Raw genomic sequence first — 26,063 nt, forward strand, 5'->3', positions numbered from 1 at the left:
ATGATCTCTATGAGAGAAATGGAAGCCAGTTTGCTTAATGCGAAAACTGCCTAGCACCACTACGGTCGGTCACGTATAGTCTTAGCTGGGTTAATAGCCAACAAAGAAAAAACCACTGCCAGCAGCATTCACTGCATAGTAACAACACTGCAGATGGCCTGGGGCAAAGCTAGGTACATAAAACACCATTTTTCAGATAAAGTTTGTATTCAAATGGGATTTCTTAGAGCTCTGCATTCATTCAAAGCCCTTTTGGGCTTAGAAGTATAGTTTAGGGCTCATGGCAAGGTCATCTCAACAACAGTTATTCTTCTAGATATTGGAAAACAAAATTTTTACAGTGAATTTCCTTTAATAGAAGAAAAATAATGAGTTAAAGCCCATCTGACAAGAGGCAATTTTTCCTCAAAGTTCACCATTTCTTCACCTTGAAGTGTTATTATACTCAATAAATGAGAGAGTAAGGATTAGTCTTGTGGCTGCATCTGTGTCTCCAGGGACTTACTGTTACTCTGCTGAACACTGCTGAATTCAGTGTTTGCTGGATGAAAGATGGAGTGCTAAGAACTGCACCCTCAAGCAGAATTTCTCATTCGATTTAACAAGAAAATAACTTCATACACAAAGCAAAAGTGATTTTAGCTACTGAGTACTACTAAGTATCACCTAAGGTACAAAATGTCCAGTTCAATGCAACCACCGAGAATCCATATATTTTAATAGAAAAGCTATCAGGATGGTGGGCCAGCATCTGTTGGCTTTCTAATTTGGAGAGTAACACAAGGCATAGGAGATCAAATATACTCCCAAGTTCCCTAAGGGTTAAAGGCCTGGCTATTCACCACCACTGGCCTGAGACTTAGGAGACCAGCAGTTACATAATTACATGAGGGCTCTAGACCTCAGTTCTCTTTCTTCATTTGCAAGGACAGAGAATTAAATGAGTTAACATTAGAAGGCTCCTCCAGATCAAATATTCTATTAAACTCAAGCTATTCAAAAACTTGTCAGTTTCAGTTGAATTCTGCAGAAAGAAGGGTCCATAAGAACATTTCTTTTAAGCAAATAATATACGGTTGGAGCCTCCGTATCCGCGGGTTCCGCATTCATGGATTCAACCAACTCGAATCAAAAATATTCAGGGGAAAAAAATTCCAGCAAGTTCCAAAAAAGCAAAACTTGAATTTGCCTCATACAGGCAACTATTTACATAGCATTTACATTGTATTGGGTATCATAAGTCATCTAGAGATAAAGTTCAAGTATACAGGAGGATGTGCTTAGGTTACATGCAAATATTTCACCATTTTATATTAGAGACTTCAGCATCCTTGGATTTTGGTATCTGCAGGGGTCGTGGAACCAATCCCCCCATGGATACTGAGGGATGAGTGTACATAAGTCTCAGAGAAAGCGAATTTGAGTGCAACTGACTCCACCGAGTTATAATACCACTTCTGAGACTAACCTAAAAGCTTATACATATCATAATAATATTCATTTTCATAGTTGGAACACTTGGCTCATAGGTATTTGATGTATATATTCTAGGGAGTTAAATCTGGCAAAGTGCTTTAAGCCAGATTTGCTTCTGAAACTCCATTTCTAAAAGGAAATGTAAGTTGTATCAGTTACATACATACACATATATATGCCTACTTACCTATCAATCTATATAAAATGTATGTACCAGTTTTATGCCTCAGGCATATTTCTGGTTCTTTGAAGTTACTATCTATGAATTTCCCTCGAGAAAGTACCACTTTTAAAAAAACAGCTTAATTTTACCTCCTAAATATAGATTTACTTTTTGCTATATACTCTTAATTAGATTTTTGTTTTCCCAAAGAGATTCATTATTGAACATGTCACAATCACATGGTCTGGCTTATACATAAAAACCCTGAAAGGTTCATTTACATGAGTAATGGCGGCGACAGATTTGCATATCGTTTGTATCCCCAGAAGCAGAGCGTAAGCATACGTGGTTTGATAAATCACCAGTGTGACTTTCACAAATATTAACGACGATACAAACATACACATATACAAATAAACTGTCCTACCCATATCAAAATGTTTGAATTATGAACATTAAACTAGGAATGGGACAAAAATGGTCTTACTGAGGGACATGTATACTGGCAGAAGTACAACATAAATACAGGTTTTTAAAAGATGTTGCTCTAAAAATTCAGTTTTTGAAAAAATGAAGCAAAAATGAAAAATTGGGACCCACTTACCAGTCTGTTTTCATCAAATACTTCAAACAAGAGTCTGTGATTAGATGGGTTTACCTATGAGGGACAGAAATAATATTTTTTAAATGGGCAGAAATAATTCAAGGAATGAAATAAGAGACTGAAAGAATAAAATGCTTTATAACACACCCAAATCAACTGTGTAATATAAACAATTAACCTGCTCTTTCATCAACTAAATCAAGTTTTCTATTATTGATTTCTATTATTATTCTACGCCTAATATTTAGACATATCAGAAGAATAAAATGCTTAATTTTAAGCTGCTTTTCCAACATAAGAAAGGATAATTCTAAGTAGTTTTTAACAGTTGCTAAATCTCCCCTAAAAAGGCATCCTCGTGCCTGTACACCAAAGGCTACATCCTCACAAAGGTCTACACCTGAGGAAATTTCTTAGGCCTAATAATAAAAGCAGTGATAAAAAATAATGAAGAAAATAGTAAAAAGCGGCTCTTTACCATTGTGTGCGTACTTTTTAGGCACTATCTCCTTTATTAAATATCAAAAACACATGATCTCATTTATTCTCAAAGCAGCCCTATGATGTATAACTGTCACCTCAATTTTACAAATGAGGAGCTGAGCCCAGCAGGGGCAAGTAACTGGCCCAGGAGCTGGTTATGCAGGGCAACCAGGAGCCCCACCAGGTCTGGCCTGCGAGTCTCCAGAGCCCCTGGTTCGAGCCATTAGAGAGACAAAGAAATAAAAGATAGCCCCTCTTCCAGAAACTGCGGGGTCAATGTCAGAGCTACTGGGCTTTCGATGTCTTTTTGCTTCTTTCTGTCTCTTTACCCAAACCTCACTGAAATAGCAGAAATCATCCTTCAGACTCAAGTATTCAATATAATATCATTTAGTTAAGGACCAACCACGTGTGGGACATGGTGGGAAGCGTTCTCATTTCTATCATTGTACGTAAATCCTGGAAAACAGCCTTACCAAGTGAGGATTCCTCTCTCCTAGTGAGAGATGAGGAGGCTGTGGGGAGTGCGAGTCTTTGGGGGGGCTTCTCCAGGGTTGGAAAGGATGTAAGTGGTAGGACCCAGGTCTACCATCACTAAGTAGAGGGAAGGAGAAGGGAATGAAATAACATTTGATGGTACAGAGAACACGACTTGTGCTTCTGACCCCTTGGCTTGCTCTTAGCCTAGTGATGGAGCAGGCAGGTGGGCAGGGGGCTTAGTGTCTGTTTGAAAGCTCAGTGAAGGGTTGTACTGCTGACCAGTGCGTCCACAGGCCGTTGCAGAAGCTGGCATACAGTAAGCACTCAATAAAGATTTGTGCGATGAATACAACAAAAATGGTTTTTTAAATGCCCCACCAAAAAAATCGAGTTTACGTATGTTTAGAGCTAATATAAGCTGAAAAAAACCTTGGATGTACTAAAATTTACAGAAATGTGGCCAAGGTGTTAAACTGAAAGAAGTCTAAGTAATTTGGAGTATTACAAGTGGAAAGCTGTATCTGAGAGTTAGCTACGGGCCAATAATATCTACCTGCCCCCATTACTTTTTCAGTCCTTCATGAAGTAATTTAAAATACATCTGGTAGAAGCTACACATAGGATCTCACCAAGTATTAAAATATCAATGCCATATTTTAGCTCTGAACATAATAGAAAACAGATGTCGTATATAGCGATCTAAGTTCGGAGCACATAAGATACCATTGTGACTGAAAGGAAGAAATCAGGACCAATTATAACGAGTTTAATGGTAATATTGTTCTTTGGGAAGCTACACGAATCAGAAGATCTTATTTAGAGCAGTTCTGGAAGTAGAGTAGTTTTTAATATCACAACTATACAGATGATAAAAATTAATTCATCCTGAAGAGAAAAATACCCTCTTTTCCATTAAATACCTGAGCAGCTTAATATTTTCAAAATTTCAGTACAAAAAAAAGCAACTGCAAAAACTCACTGAATAGTAGTCTCCATTAATTCACAGAATTCAGTCTTTCTACACATAGCTCTTCTAGATATTAAATATAAAAGGTTGAGGAAATTTACCTAATTTGGTGATATTTAAACTACAGAAGTAGTTTTATATTACACACATACACTCACACTGAATCTCTGAATTGTAAAAATTTTCCTTCCTAATTGGAACATGATTGGCAACCTTTAGGCTTCTTTTTAATCATGTTGCTTCTACTGGGTTCGTGTCTCATAGAAATAATTAAGCTCTGGTTTTAATTATATTTTACCTTCCTTTTTTTTTTTTAAAGAAAAACTTGCATAGAAAAGCTAAAATATGGTATTTGGTTAACTTTCTTTTTGTTTCCCTCAAACATCCCAAAATGAAACAAGTCCAGATTTTGTTACCACTGGTCACAGTCTTTGAAAATTTGGGGCACATTAGGAAGCTACCCAACCATTTCTCATCTTAAAAGGAATTTCATAATAAAAATTTAACAGATATCCCTCAATGTGAGTCTGTTGTGATAATATATCAATCTAGTTATCAATAACAATTATTACCCGCCCCCCCCCAAAAAGAAAAACTTACTCTAAAATAAAATTCTTCATTCCACTTTGGGTTCAGCGTCTGGAAGAGAAATCATCTTGTAATTTATTTTACAGTCTTTGAAACATTAACAGTTACTAGTACAATGCAGTCCACACAGTTGCTTCAACTTTTCCTTTTCCCCCCAGTAAAAGAACAGCTAAGAGATTTTCAAAATGGCAATAAAGGAAGCATTTAGTCAATTATCTGAGACTATTCTATCAACCAAACTAGATGGGGATGGGATGTATTTATGAAACAGATGACCCACAGGTAAGGAACCATCAATTTCATGCTATCAACCAGAAGGAATAACGTCAGGGACCTACAAAGAGCCATCATCGTGAAAAACAAAGATATTCTTCAAGAAATTAACACTGATATGATTATTCTATCAAGAAGGAAATGAACTTTGCTTATTTCCCTCCACCTGCTACAAATCTGTCTTGGAGAGCGATGAAGCAGGTGGCAGAAGGGTGACCGTGTTCACTATTTACACAAAAACTGAAATCTGGAGACTATTTTATAAAGAACAATATTGATGATCAGATTATGTAACATGAAAAAACTCTGCCAGTTATAAACCAAAAGTGAACTCTTTTCCCCCAAATAACCAGGTTTAAAAATATTCATCTACCTATCCTTCAATCCTCCTCTCTACCCATCCACACTCATCCATCCATCCATCTCCACATCAATCCATATAAATATACATCTCACAAGGACATGGAAAGATACTGCTGTCCTCAGCTTCGATAAAAGATGGACTACCAAACAGCCTTTGAAACTAAGATGAAACATACTACGGGAGAATACATTTACACGTGTGTTTGTGCATTTGGACATGCATCATACTCTGAAATAAACACATCTCTCAAAAATTCTATGTAAAAATTTGAGACTGAAAAATCACCACCTCACCAAGGACTACAGATATTTTAAAGTTAGAATGCTATTTGTCTTTATCAATCTATTTCCTTTAAAAACTAGTGCAGGAAGCAGCAGCAAAATAAGAGCAACACAAAAGCACCATAAAAAAATAAACTGAATTTGTACAACATTGAACTGGCATTAAAGAAAAAAAAAAAAAATCAGCAATTTCCCCACCCACAACTCAACGGGGCGTTTAACCCTAAATAAAGGGGTTTCACACTTTCAGCTGTGAATCGAGCCGGGGATGGTAACGAGTGAGAGGGCTGGGAGGAGGAAGGGGGAGAGGTGGGTGCAGGCCCAGGTCCGCCACGGGCTGCAGCCGGTCCGGAGCCCAGCTTCACGGAAATGCAGAGGGGGAGAGGCAATGGACAGGTGAGGGAAGGAAACAGACAGGTGAGACCACAACACGCATGAGGGACCAGGCACCCGGCCACGAGGAGAGGACGATGAAAACAGTTCTTAAACCCGGGCGCAGCACAGAAATACTAACCAGGAGGCTGGCTGCCGAGCGAGGCAGACAGCGCAGCCCCGGCTACGCAGCGACACCCTCTACCGTGGAGCGGAGGGAGGAGGACCTCCCCTCGGAAGGAAACACATTTCAGTATCCCCGATCGCCGGCTTCGGTGGCTTCGGTGGCTTTGGTTCTCTGCTCCCTCCGCGTCTGGCAGGCAATCAGGTCCCCGACTGCCTTCCCTGCAAGGCGGGCCTCCCGACCCGCTGGAAACTCAACCAGCGGCAGCGCCCAACAGGGAACAATGGCCTCCGTCCTTCACAGGAATCCTCCCCACTCATCAAAATACGGGCTCCTGTTCGCTAAACTGATTTGCAGTGCCAGTCGAATGCCAGGTGGAAGACACGCTAGACTGCTGTGTCTTCCTTACACAAAATGACCTGGCCGCAGACCCCTGGCGTCTGCACGACGGCAGGAGAATTACCATTTTTTAAAAGCCATCACGCTCTCCAGGAACTGCTTATCACACAGAGTGTTAGACTGTTTACCCCGCAAAGGTGGGGAGGGAAAAATAATAGTAATCTATAAGTAATACTGAAGCACAGATAAGAACAGTACTTCTGATAGAAAACATGCATCTTCAATAAATGCTCCAAATATGGAGTAAATATATGTTTTAATATATGTTATAGATAGATATACAAAAACATGGAGATAGATGAATTAAGATATAATTATGGATATAAATCTATGTTCTAGTATATTTTATAGATGTATATAAAAACATGGAGATAGATGAGTTAAGATATAAATATGGATATAAATATATGTTTTAGTATATTTTATAGCTGTATATAAAAATATGGAGACAGATGAATTAAGGTATAATTATGGAAACAAATCTTTAATGAAATCATGGGTGTAAAATTTAGAAAAGTGAAACATACACACACACAAACACACACAAATGTGCAGTTTTATTGTTAATATTTTTTATTTGTTTTTGTGTAGCTAAGCAAGTATTTTGCTTCCTTTGGTAATACCTGTTTTGAGTTAAACCATTCCCTTTGTGCCTACCAAATCCACAAGCCACTCCATTTCATTAAATGTATTTTAAATTGCTTTAAATTTCTTTTCATAAACTAACAAGCCAACAAGAAAAAGTCCTTGTTTTGCTTTATTCTTTGCAGGGAAAAAAATTTCTGCTTGTAATAATGCATATTTTAATACTGTTTTTATAGTCATTTAACTAAAAGCCAAAACCGCTGTCTTGGGTTAACTCTGAAAAGTTTGAATTGCATTTATAGATTTCATAATGAGAGATGCTTAAAATGCAAATATTGCCATCTTAAAATATAAACTTCTACAGAGCTCAAAGACATAATTTAATGAGATTTAATTATGACTTAAAAGATGTTTAATTAAGGATGGACGCTTACCTTTTTAATTGTTTTTGTCTGTACCAAAGCAAGTTCTCTATTCTCATCTGCTACGTACAATGAAAGTTTCACATATGGATCACTGTAAGAAAAAATAGGATTATACTTTTCATTTTAAAAATACAAAGAAGAAAGTAGCCATAACCTAACTGAAAATACAAAAATACCACTTAATGGCCAGCTTGTGCAAATTTCACAAACTAAGCAGTAACATTTTTAACATGCTTATAACTAGGTAAATATACTGAGGAAAGTTTTTATCACCTAGAACCAAGGATGTTTATTTAAAAGCAAAACTAACATCAAACTCATATTCTAATTTTAAAGATCATCTTCTCTATTCTTAATTCAAAAGAATTAATCTCCCATAGTATTTTTTCTAAGCACAATCAGATTCTGAAAAGATTACAAGAAAAATTATTAAAAGGCATATAAAATTTGTTCAGACTAGTAAAATCTAGCTAGAAAATTTAGTTTGCATCTTATTTATATTCTGATTTCCATTACGTTGGTAAAAATTATTTTTCTTTCAGTAGAGGTAAAACAGGCATTGTTCATCTAAGTCAACATATATCATCTTATAGATTAAAACAAAAACATACACACAAAAAATTAAAGCCCAGTAAGTCAACAGAGTTGCCCAAAGTTACAGATTTTAGTAAAGTCTTGATTAAATTTCAGGTTTCCTGACTACAAGTTCCAGAGTTCCTATCATTTCCTTGGGAAACTGAAAACTTTTAGCCAGAAGTATATTGAAAGGATTACTTAATGTGAATTATCTACTAAGAGCTTGGTAAGTCCACTCCTCACACGTTCTGGAGTTGCTAACACTGGGATAGCTCAAATCTAGTTAAACTATAAGAATTTGGGATCCAGGTTCTTCTGTTTCACACTTGAGATTCTTAAAGTCATAGGAAGGGCCTTCGTGTATTCAATCCCCAAATTTTCACTCATCTAATTATCGATAGTGGATGATTTATTTCTATCCAATTTGAGAGTTATCCTTTAGTAGTTATACACCACAACCATTAACCCTTATTTTGCAACTTCCAGGGTATTTCTAAAGATTATACGGAGTATCATAAAATGCTTAAGACTATATTGGTTTTTATTAGATAGCTCAATAAATATGCCATGAAATCTCTTAAGGAAAGAGAATGGTGTGATAAAATGAAAAGTTTAGTACTAACAGGACTATACTTGATATCCAAAAAACAGAAATCAAAAGTCAGTGAAAAAAAAAAAAAAAAAGTCAGTGAAAAATATTGTTGGTGTCTGTGTGTAGTATTTATTACCTGTAAATTGCATCTCAGTGGAAGCTACAACCATCTCCTTAAACAAACACACAAAAAAAAACAATAGAATTTTCTCAGTTATATTCTGAGTAAATATTTTTATTTTTAACATTCTGGTTTAGAAGAAGGTATTAGTCAACCCTTTGTCACTTAACCATAAACCACAGATGCTCTTTCACTAAAGAACATCTAACCAGATGCACCTACTTCTCCTTATCTGGACACCCTCAGCCTCAGAATAAAGATGAACCAAGAACCAGAACCTAATCTAGGTCTAAAGACCCCAGGAACACCTTCCTAATCAGAGCCATGGTCTGGGTGATGGATCAGGAGTATAATTCTAGGTCAATGGTTCTCAGACTTGAGCATATCAGAATTGCCTGGGGGCGGGAGTACTTAAAACACAGCTTGCCGGGCCCCAACCCCAAATACCCCCAAAAGATCTAGTAGGTCTGGGGTGGGACCGTAGAACTTGCATCTCAAATAAACGCCCAGTAATGTTGGTGCTCTTGAGTCAGGAATCACACTCTGAGAACCACTGTTCTACATGGTATTTGAAAAGAGTATTTTCTAGTTATAGAAACCCATTTTCTATTTCCAGCCACCAAGCTATTGCTAAAAAGAGCTCACGGCCTGATATCTCTGTTATCTCAATAGGCTCCCAGTACGCCATGGAGGTGCATGCACGCTTGTACATACACACACACATTACAGAGAAGACAAAAAACTCTGCTGACTGCCATCTCTTTTTTCATGCCCCCTGGCTGTCACGATTGCTGCCTATTATATAACTGCAATAAAGAGCTAGGCACTCACTTTAATGGAACATTCACATTCTTCCTCTAATCATTTACTGACCTCAGTTTATATGCCCGGAATAGTTCACAATGAGTGACACATGCAGTTGGGGGTTGAGGGTGGGGTTTCTGAGGCTGGGACAATGTCCCCCAGCTGTGACAAGGAAGGCATGTCTGGGCTTGTCTTGAGTGTTCATCCAGGCAGAAGTAGGTACTACGGTGACTATGTGAAAGATTGACCAGGAAACTTCCTGGAAGAGAATTCAAGGTGAACGGAGAGCCAAAGGCCAAGGGTGGGAGCTGGTGAAAGGACAATAAGGTGCAAGTTCAAGGGAAGGGAGCACAGGGCTTGAGACGGGCTGGTGAAAGGATGGTAGGGTGTAAGTTCAAGAGTGGTGGGGCTGGAGTGGGGAGGGGAGCCAGCTGTCCAGATCCGTCTCCCTTTCCAACGGTACAGCAGTACCACTCCCATCAACAAATGTTTACAGAGCACCGACTACACTCCCAGGAGTGGGCAACAAAAAGGATTAAACCATCAAAGGTCAAAAAAGGGACATTCATGGATAAAGAAGATGTGGTACATATATACAATGGAATACTACTTGGCCATTAAAAAAAATAATGCCATTTGCAGCAACATGGATGCAACTAGGGATTATCATACTAAGTGAAGTAAGTCAGAAAAAGAAAGACAAATACCGTATGATGTCACTTATATGTGGAATCTAAAATATGACACCAATGAACCTATCTATGAAACAGAATCGGGTGCACAGAGAATAGACTGGTGGTTGCCAAGGGGTGGGGTTTGGGGAGGGAGGGAGTGGGAGATTGGGGTTAGCAGATGCAAACTATTATATATAGAATGGATAAACACAAGGTCCTAGTGTACAGCACAGGGAACTATAGTCAATATCCTGTGAGAAACCATATCACATTTTCAAATGGAAAACATGAAAAAGAATGTGTATGTATATATAACTGAGTCACTTTGCTGTACAGCAGTAATTAACACAACATTGTAAATCAACTGTACTTTAATAAAAAATAAAATGTGTTTAAAAAGATAGTTAAAAAAAAAAGGGGACACTCATGAATGGCCTTCCCTAGCTCAGCTGAGTGAGGATGACGACATTTTCCCATTTCACCAAGGGGAAGGCTGGAGCAGAAAGCTGTGATACAAACAGGCCATCAAGCATCAGAAAATGAGCGGGAAGATGCCAGAGCAGCCCGAGCAGCAATCAGTTCTACCCCAACTATCAGCACAACTGAAACCAGCACCACCATTACCGTCACCACTGCCACCAGCCCAGCACCCAACCACCATCACACATCCATGCTGCACCCGGCAAATGTTTATGTGCAGTATCTCATTCCACCCTCACCACAAGCTTATGAAGTTGGCACGTTTTTCAGATGAGAAGATGAGACAGAAATCAAGCAGCTTGTCCCACGTTCAACGGGAAGCAGGGCAGATGGGAAGGAACACAGGCAGGCTTGCTCCAGAATCCGACCCTCTGAGTGCATGGGTGCAGCCTTCCTGCAATACACTATGCTGACCACCAACAGACCTAGCTGGAAGAAATGTCCAGGGGCGGGAGTTCCCCAAATTCTGGAAAACATTTTGTGCCGTAACTGCTATTACGACTAATTTTTATCTTATTATCTTATCCAAGTCTGGTGGAGGAACAAGACTCTTGGGCTAAGTGTCTACCTTTAAGGAAGGTCACACCTTTGAGATCTTATCTCCTTTTTAGCACTCCAAATAGCCAGCTGTGCGACCTTGGACAAGCCACTTGAGCACGCTAAACCTCGATTTTTGTATCTCCAAAAACAAGTGGTTGGACTAAATCAGTGGTGTTCAAACTGCAGACTCGACAGAGCCTTAGTTCTGCATAACTACCTCAGGATAACTACAGGCTACCATTTCCACCTTAATCTGTTTTATATATGGGTTGTTCATGTTAGAATATTTTGGGACAGGGTTCTAAAACTTAAAAAAGTAAAGTTTAAAGCCAGTGGACTGGATGATTCCTTTTGGTTAGGATATTCCGAATCTCAGAATAATTCAAACTCACTTCTCTTCATCCGTAATAACAATAGCCCAGCCCATCCTAAGTAAATACGGATTGGCTTCCTAAAGATACGGCAGGAAGAGGGAATAACACCCTATCCTCTCCACCAGGGCATGAAGGGTGAAGCCCCCAGTTGTATGAGAACCCCCCCCTTGATCACCACTGGGCTGGTATTTTCTTATACACGTTACCAGCTCTAAGCAACTTACCTATGAGGTATCAAAAACATATCACCTGAGCAATAACCAAGACAAAAGGCAGGCAGGTGTGCGTGTGTGTTAGGGGGAGGGGCAAGGCTGAGGGACAGCAAGCCTCATCACGAGCTTCTTTTCAAAAGCTTGCTTGTTGTTTTAACCCCTGACGACCTTCATCTGAGTGTGATACTCTGCAGGAGTGGTGAGAGGAAGAATTCAGTTCCCAGAGACTTTTTCACACTGACTTGAGCCGTCTGATAGAGGCAGCAGTTCTGGAAGAAGCTTCTGCCCTCTGAAGCTCTACTTCTCAGATCTCACACTCTCCACACCTTTACTACGAAAGGCCGGCCAAATCCTGAGGTCAATGGTAGGTTATGTTCAAGAGTTACCTCCCCCCAGCTAGACCACCAGAAGGTTTAGGAAAGACACATAAAAAGCTCATCAGCAGCTTGTATTACGGGGAGTAGACACAGGGTACAGCTATAGGGGTAGAGGTTCTGGTTTTCATGTCACTTCCTGTACACTGAAGATTTCTGTTGCTGTTATTAACCAGTAATACATAATACTTTTATAATTTTTAAAAAACCAGGAGGGGCATGGAGGGAAGTAGGCAAGAAGACCATCTATCCCCTCAGCTGGTACTTCTTCATTTGGTGCCCTTGACCATCTCCACTGGAGTCTCAAATCTCAACTTCCCCAACTGTCTAAGTGACCCTCAGACAGTCACTTAACCGCTCTTAACTTCAGGTGGTTCATGAATGAAACGGGAACGATAATTCTTAACTCAGAGCATCACTGTAAGGACCAGAGAATATTACGTATTAATATTAGTAGCCACTTCAGCACCAAACACACAGCATAAGTGCCCTATTAATGACAGATGTTGTAACTGATCCTGTTTTTGCCTCTCTTTCGAGACTTGTGAGGTTCTCTGTTGCTCCTTCCAAGCCCCCTAACTTCTGCTGTGATTGCTGATCTAATCTGACACTGATTACCTTATAGCATAAATTGGGTGCCGGCCAACCCCAGCACACTAAGTATCCCATGCTTCCTCATTATTCATGCTGTGTGGAAGCCCCATGGGGATCTGGGTGGAGAGGATCAAACTGGCAGTATTATTTACAACAGAACTCAACAGGGTTCACTCCTGGCAACAAGTTACTGTCCTAGTGGCTGGTGTTCAGTGCAACTCATTAACATTACTCTCTAGGAAGCTCAACGCTTTGTGGTTTAGAAGAGAAATGATCTAAAAATGTGACTAATTCTATATAGCCACACTCTTTTGTTGTTGTTAGTCAGTAATGCTTACAGTTTATTTACGTGGGTAGCACTTAAAATCTGTTATGCTTTCATGGTTACATCTTCCACACTAAGCATATATATATATAACATATATATATATATATATATATATATATACGCACAAAAGTAACTGACACATAGCTAAAGTTAATAGTTGTTCTCTCTAGATTACAACTTTATGAATTATGTTTATTTTCTTCTTTGTGGTTTTCATTTTTTTCTAAATTTTCTACTGTGAGCAAGTACTACTTTTATAAGTACAAAAATTATGAAAATAGCAATAATAGTTACACATACGCTACAACTATAACATACTCTTCAGTGAGGCATGGAACCCTGCAATTTCATGGCTAGCCTAAAACCTTAATAACAAACCCAAAAGAGCTTCAGATGTTTTTTCTACCCAGAAAATTGCCTTAAATGGGTGACTACTGAAGATATTTGAAAGAAATATGCACATATATTCCAGCCTTTGACATTTACTGAAAGGCATGAATTACACTTTGAAATACATCACTTGTCACCAACACTGACAATGAGTTGCTCTTAAATATGTATGACCTTTCAACAAATGCAAGAAAGCAATGGGTCTACTACAGACAGATGCATTTTTACCTTTGTCCAAGGTAGGTAAAGAGGCATTAAACCTTTATAGCTTAGGTGGAGGCATAACCTTCTCAGACTTCAAAGCTCCAGTAATCAGAACAGCACATGTTCTGGCACAAAAACAGACATGTGGATCAGTGGAACAGAATAGAGAGCCCAGAAATAAACCCACACACCTACGGTCAATTAATCTTTGTCAAAGGAGGAAAGAATATACAATGGGGAAAAGACAGTCTCTTCAGCAAGTGGTATTGGGAAAGCTGGAGAGCCACATGTAAATCAATGAAGTTAGAACACACCCTCACACCATACACAAAAATAAACTCAAAATGGCTGAAAGACTTAAATATAAGACATGACACCATAAAAGAGAACAAAGGCAAAACATTCTCTGACATAAATTGTAGCAATGTTTTCTTAGGTCAGTCTCCCAAGGCAACAGAAATAAAAACAAAAATAAACAAACGGGACCTAATCAAACTTACAAGCTTTTGCACAGCAAAGGAAACCATAAACAAAATGACAATCTACGGACTGGGAGAAAATATTTGCAAATAATGAGACCGACAAGGGCTTAATTTCCAAAATATACAAACAGGTCATACAACTCAATAATAAAAAAACAAACAACCCAATCAAAAAATGAGAAGGCCTAGATAGACACTTCTCCAAAGAAGACATACAGCTGACCAATAGGCACATGAAAAGATGCTCAACACTGCTAATTATTAGAGAAATACAAATCAAAACTACAATGAGGTACCACCTCACACCAGTCAGAATGACCATCATTAAAAAGTCTACAAATAACAAATGCTGGAGAGGGTGTGGAGAAAAGGGAACCCTCCTACACTGTTGGTGGGAATGTAAATCGGTACAGACACCATGGAAAACAGTATGGAGGTTCCTTAAAAAACTAAAAATAGAGTTCATATATGATCCTGCAATCCTACTCCTGGGCATATATCCGGAGAAAACTATAATTCGAAAAGATACATGCACCCCAATGTTCACAGCAGCACTATTTACAATAGCCAAGACATGGAAACAACCTAAATGTCCATCAACAGATGAATGGACAAAGAAGATGTAGTACATATATACAACGGAATATTACTCACCATAAAAAGAGTGAAATAATGCCATCTGAGGCAACATGGATGCACCTAGAGGTTATCATACTAAGTGAAGTAAGTCAGAGAAAGACAAATACCACGATATCAGTTATATGTGGAATCTAAAATATGACACAAATGAACTTATTTACAAAACAGAAACAGGCGCAGAAAACAAACTTATGGTTACCAAAAAGGAAAGGGGGTGGGGGAGGGACAAATTAGGAGTCTGCAATTAGCCCATGCCAACTATTATATATAGAATGGATAAACAACAAGGCCCTACTGTATAGCACAGTGAACTATATTCAATATCCTGTGATAAATCATAACGGAAAAGAATATGAAAAAGAATGTATATATAACTGAATCACTTGGCTGTACACCAGAAACTGACACATTGTATATCAACTATATTTCAACTAAAAAAAACCCAACAACTTTACAGCTTAGGCACATTCTGTGAAGCTGCTGGAAAATATACTTTTGGATATTTCAGGAATGACTTAGCTGTTTGGAGCAGCTTGTGGTTTGCCCTTATCCCAGCACCTTTGCAGTCACCCAAGTCTTGAAATGGCTAGTCAGGACCAACTCTCTCATTGTCCTCTGTCATCCACAACCAGTCACTCGGGGGTCCCAACCTTGGGTCCTAGAGACCCTTTGGAGTCGGGGGGGTGGGGTGGTGGGAGCACTGCATGTGCATCTGTTTATCTCTGACACATAAATACACAGTTCTGTTTATATCTATGTAGATATGCAGTAGCCCATGAAAATATTTAAGCCAGAAGAGTTTGTTTTTAAAACAATTTGAATTAAAACCAATGTTTTCTTATCTTCTGCTAGTATAAATATCATTCAGTGGCAGTCACTAATAGGCAAAGTTCCACCTATAAATTACTAAAATGTTCATACAGCTGTCAAAGAAAGTGATAGTTGTGACATGCCTTTGTCTCCAGCATTTTCTATCACGTGTTTTTCCCGTATACATGCAATCATCAGAGATTAAGAAACCACTTTTCTTTTATGCTAGTAATAGTTTAATAGAGGGACTTCCCCAGCGGTCCAGTGGTTAAGACTCCATGCTCCCAGTGCAGGGGGCACGGGTTCAATCTCTGGTCAGGGAACTAAGAACTCACATGCCACCCAGCGTGGCCTGAAAAAAAAAAAAAAATTAAAAAGAGAGCCAAGAGAGATAACAACTCACAAAGCCATAAGGAAACAGGGAAACCAAAAACTGCTCCCTTATCGGAAACTGTTCAGTAATTAATTCCTCAAATAGAGTGTCCACCATGTGCAAAGGACTGTGGTGGACACCAAGGGGGGAGGTTAAAAAAGTGGGGGGCAGGGGGTTAGAGGTAAACAGATGCTGCCCTCAAAGAGCCTGTCTACCCCTGCTCCAGAGAAACCAAAGTCAGACAAGAGTGAATGCATAAAATATGCAGATGTCGCCTTTATGAAAGTTGGGTATATACATATTCTAAGAACTCAAAAAAGTCATAAATGTTTATGTTTATTAGATGATCTGAAATGCAGGGACCATCTTATGAACAGAAATAATAACTTCCAGTATCATTTATTAAGCACTTTCTGAGTGCACAGCATTGTGCATGGTGCCTTATGTATACACCATCTCTGATCTTCAGAATAACCCTGGTAAGCAGGATGTTAGTAATTCCCATTTCATGGATAAAGAAAAGATAATGTCCTAGTACATACGTGCACACATGAAATGCTATGGAGCCATTAAAATGGTATTGAGGAGGAACCTGATGTAGTTGCCTACGCTTTGTTTACAAAGAAAGTTTAAAATTTTTAATTAAACTATATTAGCAATTAAAATTAAACTGTAAAAGTATATACACCTACTGCATTATAAATATACCAAACTATAAAATAGTGTTTATTACCGCATTTAGGAGACCATGAGTGATTTTTTTCTTCCTTTCATTTCTCTCTATATTCCAAATGATAGAAATGGTCACTATTTAGGCTGGAACACTGAGACCGCAAGGTGACATAGGTAGTCCCTATGGCCAGCCTCTCTGCCCCTCCCCACCAGGGAAGTCTCACTGGAAATGGTCCCAAACAAATGGCAACAACCAGAAAATTCAAGTTAAACATACCAGACTTGTGCTGATAAAGTATGTGGGGTAAACATTACAAATTTAACATCAATTTCTAATTGAACCACCACCTTCCTTTTCAAGTAACAGGGTCAAGACATCTCAAAGAGCCTTTAAAGAAAGGTATATAAACACACTCAGTGGAGTAAAAAGGAATGCCCTTTCTTAGTATCCCTCTTAAGTATCCTGTTGGTGAAATATACTTCATCACCACTGGAATAGCGTCTATCTGTGGGACCCCTGCCAGTGAAGTGATGTTTAATTACCATGTCAACACTCAGCAATTCAAATCATGCACTTGTAAGAGAAATTACCAATTTTCCAAATTGATTAGACAAGACTGCACGAAAGCGTATCTTCTGAAAATACAGTTCAGAAACACATCACAGCACGTGCACATACTCAAACCACATGCACACAGACAGGTGTTATTCAACAACCTGAGAGCGTTTACAAAGCTTAGAGGGTTTTACTGCCTAATGTAGGTGGAATAACCAAAAGTAATCCATGATGAGATGTTTTAAATGTGGATTTCTCGGATTAGAAATGGTACAAGAAAGTTAAAACTACTTCGCATGATTCCTCATGCAGTATAGTAGTCCTCTCTCTTAATATGCAATAAACATTATGGACATTATAGAAATCTTCAGCCAAATGAGACCATTATAGCAAATACTATATAATTACATACATCATTCATTTCAAATTGCCGTAGGATAGTTCAGAGGTACTTTTATTTATTTCATTTTTTTAAAGATTTATTTACTGTTTCTTTATTTTTATTTTACTTTTGGCTGCATCAGGTCTCAGGTGTGGCACACGGGATCTTCACTGAGGCATGCGGGGTCTTTAGTTGCGGCGCGCAGGCTCTTTGTTGCGTTGCACGGGCTTCTCTCCAGTTGTGGCGCGCAGGCTCCAGCATGCGTGGGCTCTGTAGTTTGCTGCACACAGGCTCTCCAGTTGAGGCGTGTGAGCGCGGTAGTTGTGGCGCACAGGCTTAGTTGCCCCGTGGCATGTGGGATCTTAGTTCCCTGACCAGGGATCGAACCCGTGTCCCCTGCATCGTAAGGCGGATTCTTTACCACTGGACCACCAGGGAAGTCCGTCAGAGGTACTTTTACTCACTTTTCTTCAACCTTTATTCGAGTAGTCATGTTTGTTACCTTCCGAGGACTAGTCCAGCATAAAGTAGTAGGATCTGAACCCATAGGATCCCTACTTTAAGGACTCCGGATAACTAAAACTGCAGGAGTAAATACACGTGCTCACACCAAGACCATGTAGAGCTCAAGCTCACTTTATATAAACTTTAAATAGTCCTTAAAAGCTCTGGCTGAACAAAAATCTATATAATGAATCATTTCCGCATTACCTCCCATCACAGCCCCAGAGACATGGTTTCACGAACAGAGATTTTATCTGTAAAACAAGTGTTTTTAAACACACACACACATACATACACACAAACACACAAGTCCTACTATTGTTAGTTAAAAGAGCATTTGGTCTTTGTCAATAAATTTATCTGTGTGCATTTAATTAAGAAAAGGTCCCAGAAGACTGTCCAATGGGAAATATATCCACAGGACAATATAGAATCAGTATAATATATGCACACTTTCAAATTTACCACACAACTAAATTCTTATTTCATTATCAGCTTTTACTGATCTTAACTATTTAACTGGAATAATTAAGATAACCTCTAAGCTGTAAGTTTTCAAGCAAAGACCAAGTTATGCCTAATATACTTGTATATTCACTTACCAAATGCTCCACAGACTTATCAGTAATTCCTGCCTAGAGAAGGGTTATCAGCTGGAAAATATTTATGCAAATTGTTTAGCACAAAGGGTAATAAACTTCTACAACGCTACAGAAGTAAAACGGACAGGAATTCCAAGAGGTAGGTCAGGCAGGAGCTCTACAGATGGGGCAAACGTGTTAACAGATGCAGAAATGGCTATCAAGGAAGAGTTCACTATGCATGGCTCTCCCATTTGACCATCAGAAAGGAGAGCCACACCCCCTGCCAATATTTTCCTTCAGGCCCCACCCTGGCAAAAGAATCCTGGGCTGGCTGACAACAGGTTTGAATCTTAGGAGTCCTATGGATCTGAATGACTGTGGGACCTAAACGCTAAATCTTCCCTAAAGACGTTCTTTGAAAACCACAGAGTCCAGTTCTACTGTTTACGCAATATGGACTCTATCCTCTAGCAGAAAGAGAAAGGAAATGTGCTCCATCTATTAACTATCCCGGCCAGAGAAGGCAATCTACGTGGGGCACAGGCAAAGTCACCGCATCAGAAGTCTTGTGTCACAGAGACTACGAATCCTACGACAAATTATGAGGTTGAATAGATTTATCATTGGAACTTTTTTTTCCATTGAAGTACAGTTGATTTACAATGCTGTGTTAGTTTCTGGTGTACAGCAAAGTGATTCAGTTATACGTACATATAATAGTTTGCATCTGTTAATCCCCAACTCCCAATCCTTCCCCCGCCTTGGTAACCACAAATCTGTATCATGGAAACATTCGAATATTCCCCATCAGTACCCCTCCTCCTCCTTCTTAAAACAGACTACTGCTCACCTTTTTCCAAGTACCTGTTGAGGGCTTCATTCTTACGCTCACTTGGCAGGACCTACACTCTGATGGTGTTTGCTCACGGTAATGATTAACTAGAACAATTCAGAGTACCTCCCTACCCCCTCCCCGTTGTACGTGCACTAAGACAAGGACTCCGCCGCAGTGCAGACCTGTGGATTCCAGCACACGGCACCACCACGGCGGCTGGACTGCCTGCAGAAGGCCTGCAGACGTAAGGAATTCCTGTGCAGAGGTTCTCACGCTGTGGCAGGCATCAGAATCACCTGGAGGGCTGGTTGAAACACAGATTGCTGGGCCCACCCCCAGAGTTTTTGATTCAGATCCGAGGTAGAACCTGATAATCTGCCTTTCTAACAATTTGCCCATTTGGGCACCCCACTTTGGGAACCCCTGAGACTCTTGTCTTTTCCTCTTTCTTTCTCCAGCATCCAGCAGAATGAGCTCCTTCAACTCAGTACTTGTCTCCACTCTCCAGCCAGGCCATCACTCCTGAGAGGATGGGAGGAGGGTACAGGCAGCTCATATCTACTGGATGCCCAAGACTCTGCCTCTCTGGGTGGGCTTTCTCTGACCGCTTGATACTGCCCACATTTACTGGGGTCATAGAAAGGGCAACTTACAAGGCCTACCTGTAATTACAATTTACAGTCAGCACCACTTTGTTCATTAGTTCAAGGCGGTGCGGTGAGGCAGCTGAGGAAAAAAGGCAAGTCAGTTCCTGTCTATTTTTTAAAAACACTACCTTGTAGTAAAAGGACAGTTGCAAGTACCCTGTAATTATAAGAGCCTCTCAGGAACTCAGTTCTGAAGGCAATGAGGCAAGGGGACAAACTCTGAGATGTGACCACCTCATCCGTCTCTCTTTCCTGACATGAGCCTGGTGGCCACTGACACCCACTCATCTACTTTCCTCATAGTTAGAGAAGTCAAGCCAATTCAAACTTCTTGCAAAGATACCTTCGTAACTGCTTAATTATATTTCTTTCTTTCTTTCTTTTTTTTAAATAAACTAGCTCCCTCCACCCCCCCCAATTTATAAAGTCGGTAGCCTAAAAAAAACAGGTACGCAGACACATTATCACACTGAAATCACCAAGTACAGGAACAGACTTCCAAAGTCGTCACTCTAACACTGAAGCCCATTCCTCGGCTCATCTCACCTGTGCCCTTAGGGTGGAAAAGAAGCCACGCTGCTCAAGCAGAGGAACTCTGACCTTGATGCCAAAGTGGAATCAACACCGAGCTGCGTGGAAGAGGGCAAATTCTAAGGCACAGAACTACTCAGGGAATTCAGCCTTTATTCACTAAACAGGGAGAAAAAGATGCTTTTAGTTAACTGTGGAAGAGCCGCGGGTGCCCAGAGCGCAGCTTGTGCCTGACGTCTACTGTCACCGCGTGCTCTGGGTGCCGGGACTGAAGGCGGGCACTCGGAGGTTCTCAGGGGCCCTCAACAGCAGCGACGGACACTGCTGAGACCTGCAGGGCTCAGCGCTCAGGAACACAGGTCTCGAAGAAGGAGCTGCCATGCAGATGAGTAAACAACAACTATGCCGAGAGCAGCCTTGTGGCACCAATATTCCTGGGTATACAGGGCAAGTGGTGGAGAGAAGAGGAATCCGAGGACAGCTCAGGAGACAGGTCAACAGCTCCTGTGCACATCAACAGCGACCTCTCTACCTAAGTGTTTACTACGTGCCAAGCACTGTCCTAAAGAACTTCTGCACAATCCTTCCTTTAACGTAGGTAGGAACCTTCTAGACTTCTCAGGGATGCGAGTGATGGTAGTGCCAAAGGAACCCAGGCCAGTTTTCAATGTAAGAATCTTTCTTCTCACGGGCAAGATTCTCTGAGGGGAAGGGATTCCTGCCCTACAGGAGGTTAACACGAGATGTGGCAACTTCTCAAGTCTGAATAGGCAGCTCCCGAGTGACAGCCATTCAGTGAAGCAGCTGCCAGGGCACCAGGAAAGTCAGGAGGCAAGGGTCTCGAAATCAGCACTGGCCTGAACGCGGCAAGAATGGAGTGCCTCCTTGTGAAACCATTCCCTGTGTTACGGGCTCCACTGTGTCCCCTCAAAACGATATGAAACTCCAGAGCCTCAGAATGTGACCTTATTAGAAAAAAGGGTCTTCACAGAGGTGAAAATGAGTTCATTAGGTTGGACTCTAATCCAACACGACTGTGCTCTCAGAAGAGGGGAAATTTGCGCAGACGTGCGCACAGGAATGAAGACACGGGGAGAAGACGGCCACGTGACCGGAGGGCTGCTAAGGACTGCTCCACCACCAGAGGAGAGGAGAGAAGAGGAAGGTTCCCCTAGAGCCCGGGGACAGCATGACCCCACCAACACCTTGATTTCAGCTTTGTAGCCCCCAGAACTGTGAGATCATTCATTTCTACATTTTAAGCCACCCTGTTTGTGGCACTTCATATGGCAGCTTCAGGAAACAAGCCATCCTTTATTGGAAACACTTGCGGCCAAATGTGTTCCAGAACTCTGACTTTTTTCTCATTTTAGATGGTCCTAACTATTCCAATTACTGCATAACATTCCCAGTAGGGGCCTGGGGACAGGACCCACAGCCAACATGTACAAATACTTATCTTAAGTGTTTTAGATAAAACCAGAAATACTCCCAAGTCCACTGAGGTCAGATTTTGCCACCAAATGAGTTTCCTACAAACCTACAACAATGTTTTCTTTCCGGGGCTTTTTGGATTTTTCGAACTGCATGGGATTATGGGCCCGTATTAGGTTGCAGAATAATACTTAAAATATGTTTACTACAGATGCCGCCCTGCCCAGGACGTTCACACTGCTCTCAAAAGCACAAAAAACTGCGTGTGAAATCCTAGAACTGCTCAGGGAAACAAAAACATCCCCTCAACTCTTAAATAATTGGCCAAATATTTAAAGTTTTATCTTCAAGGCTGTTAAACACACAAACAAACCACTAGACACTTGACCTTTCCATTACGGCGAGTTCTGTACTGTATCACCATAAGGGTTTTTAGAATAGAATTTTAAAAGAGAGGCACAATCAATTATGCTTCACAGCATTATGGCAGGAAGAAAAAACTATAATCAATAGAAAGAGGGCTGGGTTACGATAAAGCTCCACCCCAATGGTAGGAAGATGAATGTCATGGAGCACATATTTTTTTCCCAGTTACGCAGATAAATACATGGCAGGTACTCACATTTGGATCTCCAGGACCCGTATGTTGTCAAGAAGGGAATTTACAGAAGAAATGAAGCCTTCATCAGCATTAAAAATCGTGACTGACTTCCTCACCAGTAATGAAAAGCAGAGTCCCTTACAACATCTTCAAAGTTGGATGCACCCAGGAGATTTCTCCTTGCGTTCAGATATTTTTAAATCCTCCCTTAAGTGACCACGTTGGATGAGACTAGATACCGAAGGACTTCTAAAGAGAGCCTGGGGTAGGTTCTAGAATTACAGAAGGTGTGTTTCCTTCCCACACCACTCCCACCTTGTAAGGGTGTTACAGTTTATGCTACTAGATGACTTTGTTTTATGGATATATGTGTTTCTCCCTGTCCCTGCGACCCTAAAGGAGAAAGTGTTAAATAATCACGGGGTAAGAACACAAAAGGACAGATTAAGACAATTTACGTAGAATAAAATGTACCTTTCCCATAAAAACTATGGAGGTCAGACCTCTAGTACACTTAAACACAACACAGGATCCTTGCTTTACTTTTGCCCTATGCTTAAGAATTTCTATTAGGCAATAAGTGCAGAATCCAATTAAACCCCCTTGTCAGTAACAGCCACATGTGTTTGATTCCCCAAATATGCCTATCTACTGCCTTCAAAGTTTTCAGCCCACTTACCCCTGGTGCATACTCATTTATCGGAGATCCCTTCTGTTTTCTCCTCTTCCTCCTGTGGAAATCCTTGATCCTTCCAGGCTCCAGGCAGCCAGCACCTCCTCCTCATCTTCCCAGAACAAACCACCCTATAATAACCAGCCTCTCTGTGCTCTGCGTTCCTAAGTCGTGAGTACAGAGGCCACTCCTCTGCTGTTGACTCACGTGCCTTTCTGTATTGTTTGTCCTTTTTCAAGTGTGTAAATCTTAATATTACACTCTTTAACTGGCTGCAAGTCACTTATGGCCACTGTCTACTTCTTGGGCAAGTCTGCATTCTCCATAGAACTGTGCAGAGAACATGCCCTCAATAAGTATTTCTTCGTTGCTTGACTTCCTACTCACCGTATGATAGGGTAACTTCTTCCCACGGTCACACATTTGAAACTTTGTGTTGCCTGAGTTGCCAAAACATGGAATTCTCAACACATACCTGATACTGATCAACTAGACACAGAATGTATTTTCTGTGCAAATCTCATTTTCTTAAACTTCCTTCATTTTCTTCACTTTTCCACAGTGTGGGAGCCACAGGGTCATTTCCTAAACTGTCCTGAGTTATAAGCTCAAGTAAATGCAAAGAAATAAGAAAATGAAAAAAAAAAAAAAGCTTCACAGCAAACCTCATTTTCAGCAATATTACCTAATACCCCAAACTAACATTATAAGTCACTTCTGATTAACAAAAGCAAAAACTTTTTAACTAATGTCTTATGGAATTGACACACTCTTGTGTGAGAAACTTAAATGTTCAAATCTAAAGGACACAAAAAATATTAACGTTTGAGGACTAAGGGAGAAAATAACAGAACAGTTAATTCCAGATACCTGATTACACTGCTGATAATCACTTATAAACAGGAAAGGGAGTTCATATTTTTAAAATGTATCATTAATTCAACACCCATTTATGATAAAAACTCTGCAGAAAGTGGGCATAGAGGGAACCTACCTCAACATAATAAAAGCCATATATGACAAACCCACAGCAAACATCATTCTCAGTGGTGAAAAACTGAAAGCATTTCCTCTAAGATCAGGAACAAAACAAGGATGTCCACTCTCGCCACTATTATTCAACATAATTTTGGAAGTCCTAGCCATGGCAATCAGAGAAGAAAAAGAAATAAAAGGAATCCAAATTGGAAAAGAAGAAGTAAAACTGTCACTGTTTGCAGATGACATAATACCATACATAGAAAATCCTAAAGATGTCACCAGGAAACAACTAGAGCTAATCAATGAATTTAGTAAAGTCACAGGATACAAAATCAATACACAGATATCTCTTGCGTTCCTATACACTAACAATGAAAGATCAGAAAGAGAAATCGAGGAAACAATCCCATTTACCATTGTGACAAGAAGAATTAAATACCTAGGAATAAACCTACCTAAGGAGGCAAAAGACCTGTACACAGAAAACTATAAGATACTGATGAAAGAAACCAAAGATGACCCAAACAGATGGAGAGATATACCATATTCTTGGATTGGAAGAATCAATATTGTGAAAATGACTATACTACCCAAAGCAATCTACAGATTCAATGCAATCCCTATCAAATTACCAATGGCATTTTTCCCAGAACTAGAACAAAAAATTTTACAATTTGTGTGGAAATACAAAAATCCCCAAATAGCCAAAGCAATCTTGAGAAAGAAAAACGGAGCTGGAGGAATCAGGCCCCCTGACTTAAGGCTATACTACAAAGCTACAGTAATCAAGGCAGTATGGTACTGGCACAAAAACAGAAATATAGATCAATGGAATAGGATAGAAAGCCCAGAGATAAACTCATGCACCTATAGTCACCTAATCTATGACAAAGGAGGCAAAAATATACAGTGGAGAAAAGACGGCCTCTTCAATAAGTGATGTTGGGAAAACTGGACAGCTACATGTAAAAGAATGAAATTAGAACACTCCCTATCACCATACACAAAAATAAACTCAAAATGGATTAAAGACCTAAATTTAAGGCTAGACACTATAAAACTCTTAGAGGAAAACATAGGAAGAACACTCTTTGACATAAATCACAGCAAGATCTTTTTTGACCCACCTCCTAGAGTAATGAAAATAAGAACAAAAATAAATAAATGGGACCTAATTAAAATTAAAAGCTTTTGCACAGCAAAGGAAATCATAAACAAGATGAAAAGACAACCCTCAGAATGGGAGAAAATATTAGCAAACGAAGCAATTGACAAAGGATTAATCTCCAAAATATACAAACAGCTCATGCAGCTCAATATCAAAACAAAAACAAAAACAAACAACCCAATCCAAAAATGGGCAGAAGACCTAAATAGACATTTTTCCAAAGAAGATATACAGATTGCCAACAAACACATGAAAGGATGCTCAACATCACTAATTATTAGACAAATGCAAATCAAAACTACCATGAGGTATCACCTCACATGGGTCAGAATGGCCATCACCAA

General features: G+C 39.9%; 1 protein-coding gene across 9 annotated transcripts in view; it reads right to left on the minus strand.

The window, feature by feature from the left end:
• Positions 1–26,063, minus strand: part of NEDD4L (NEDD4 like E3 ubiquitin protein ligase) — a 338,860-nt gene that overhangs the window by 143,936 nt on the left and 168,861 nt on the right. For 7 of the 9 annotated variants that reach the window (XM_082417940.1, XM_082417938.1, XM_082417934.1 and 4 more), the window contains exons 3-5: positions 7,594–7,675; positions 4,774–4,812; positions 2,244–2,297 (exon numbers count right to left, since the gene is read on the minus strand). In XM_082417940.1, the coding sequence (XP_082274066.1) occupies positions 2,244–2,297; positions 4,774–4,812; positions 7,594–7,675 (175 nt within the window). Of the gene's footprint in view, positions 1–2,243; positions 2,298–4,773; positions 4,813–7,593; positions 7,676–23,576; positions 23,724–26,063 lie in introns of those variants that run through there. The other 2 variants (XM_082417935.1, XM_082417945.1) reach the window with 2 other exon arrangements.

This window comes from Balaenoptera physalus, assembly GCF_965194825.1.
Source record: "Balaenoptera physalus genome assembly, chromosome: 12".
NCBI classification, from domain to species: Eukaryota; Metazoa; Chordata; class Mammalia; order Artiodactyla; family Balaenopteridae; genus Balaenoptera; species Balaenoptera physalus.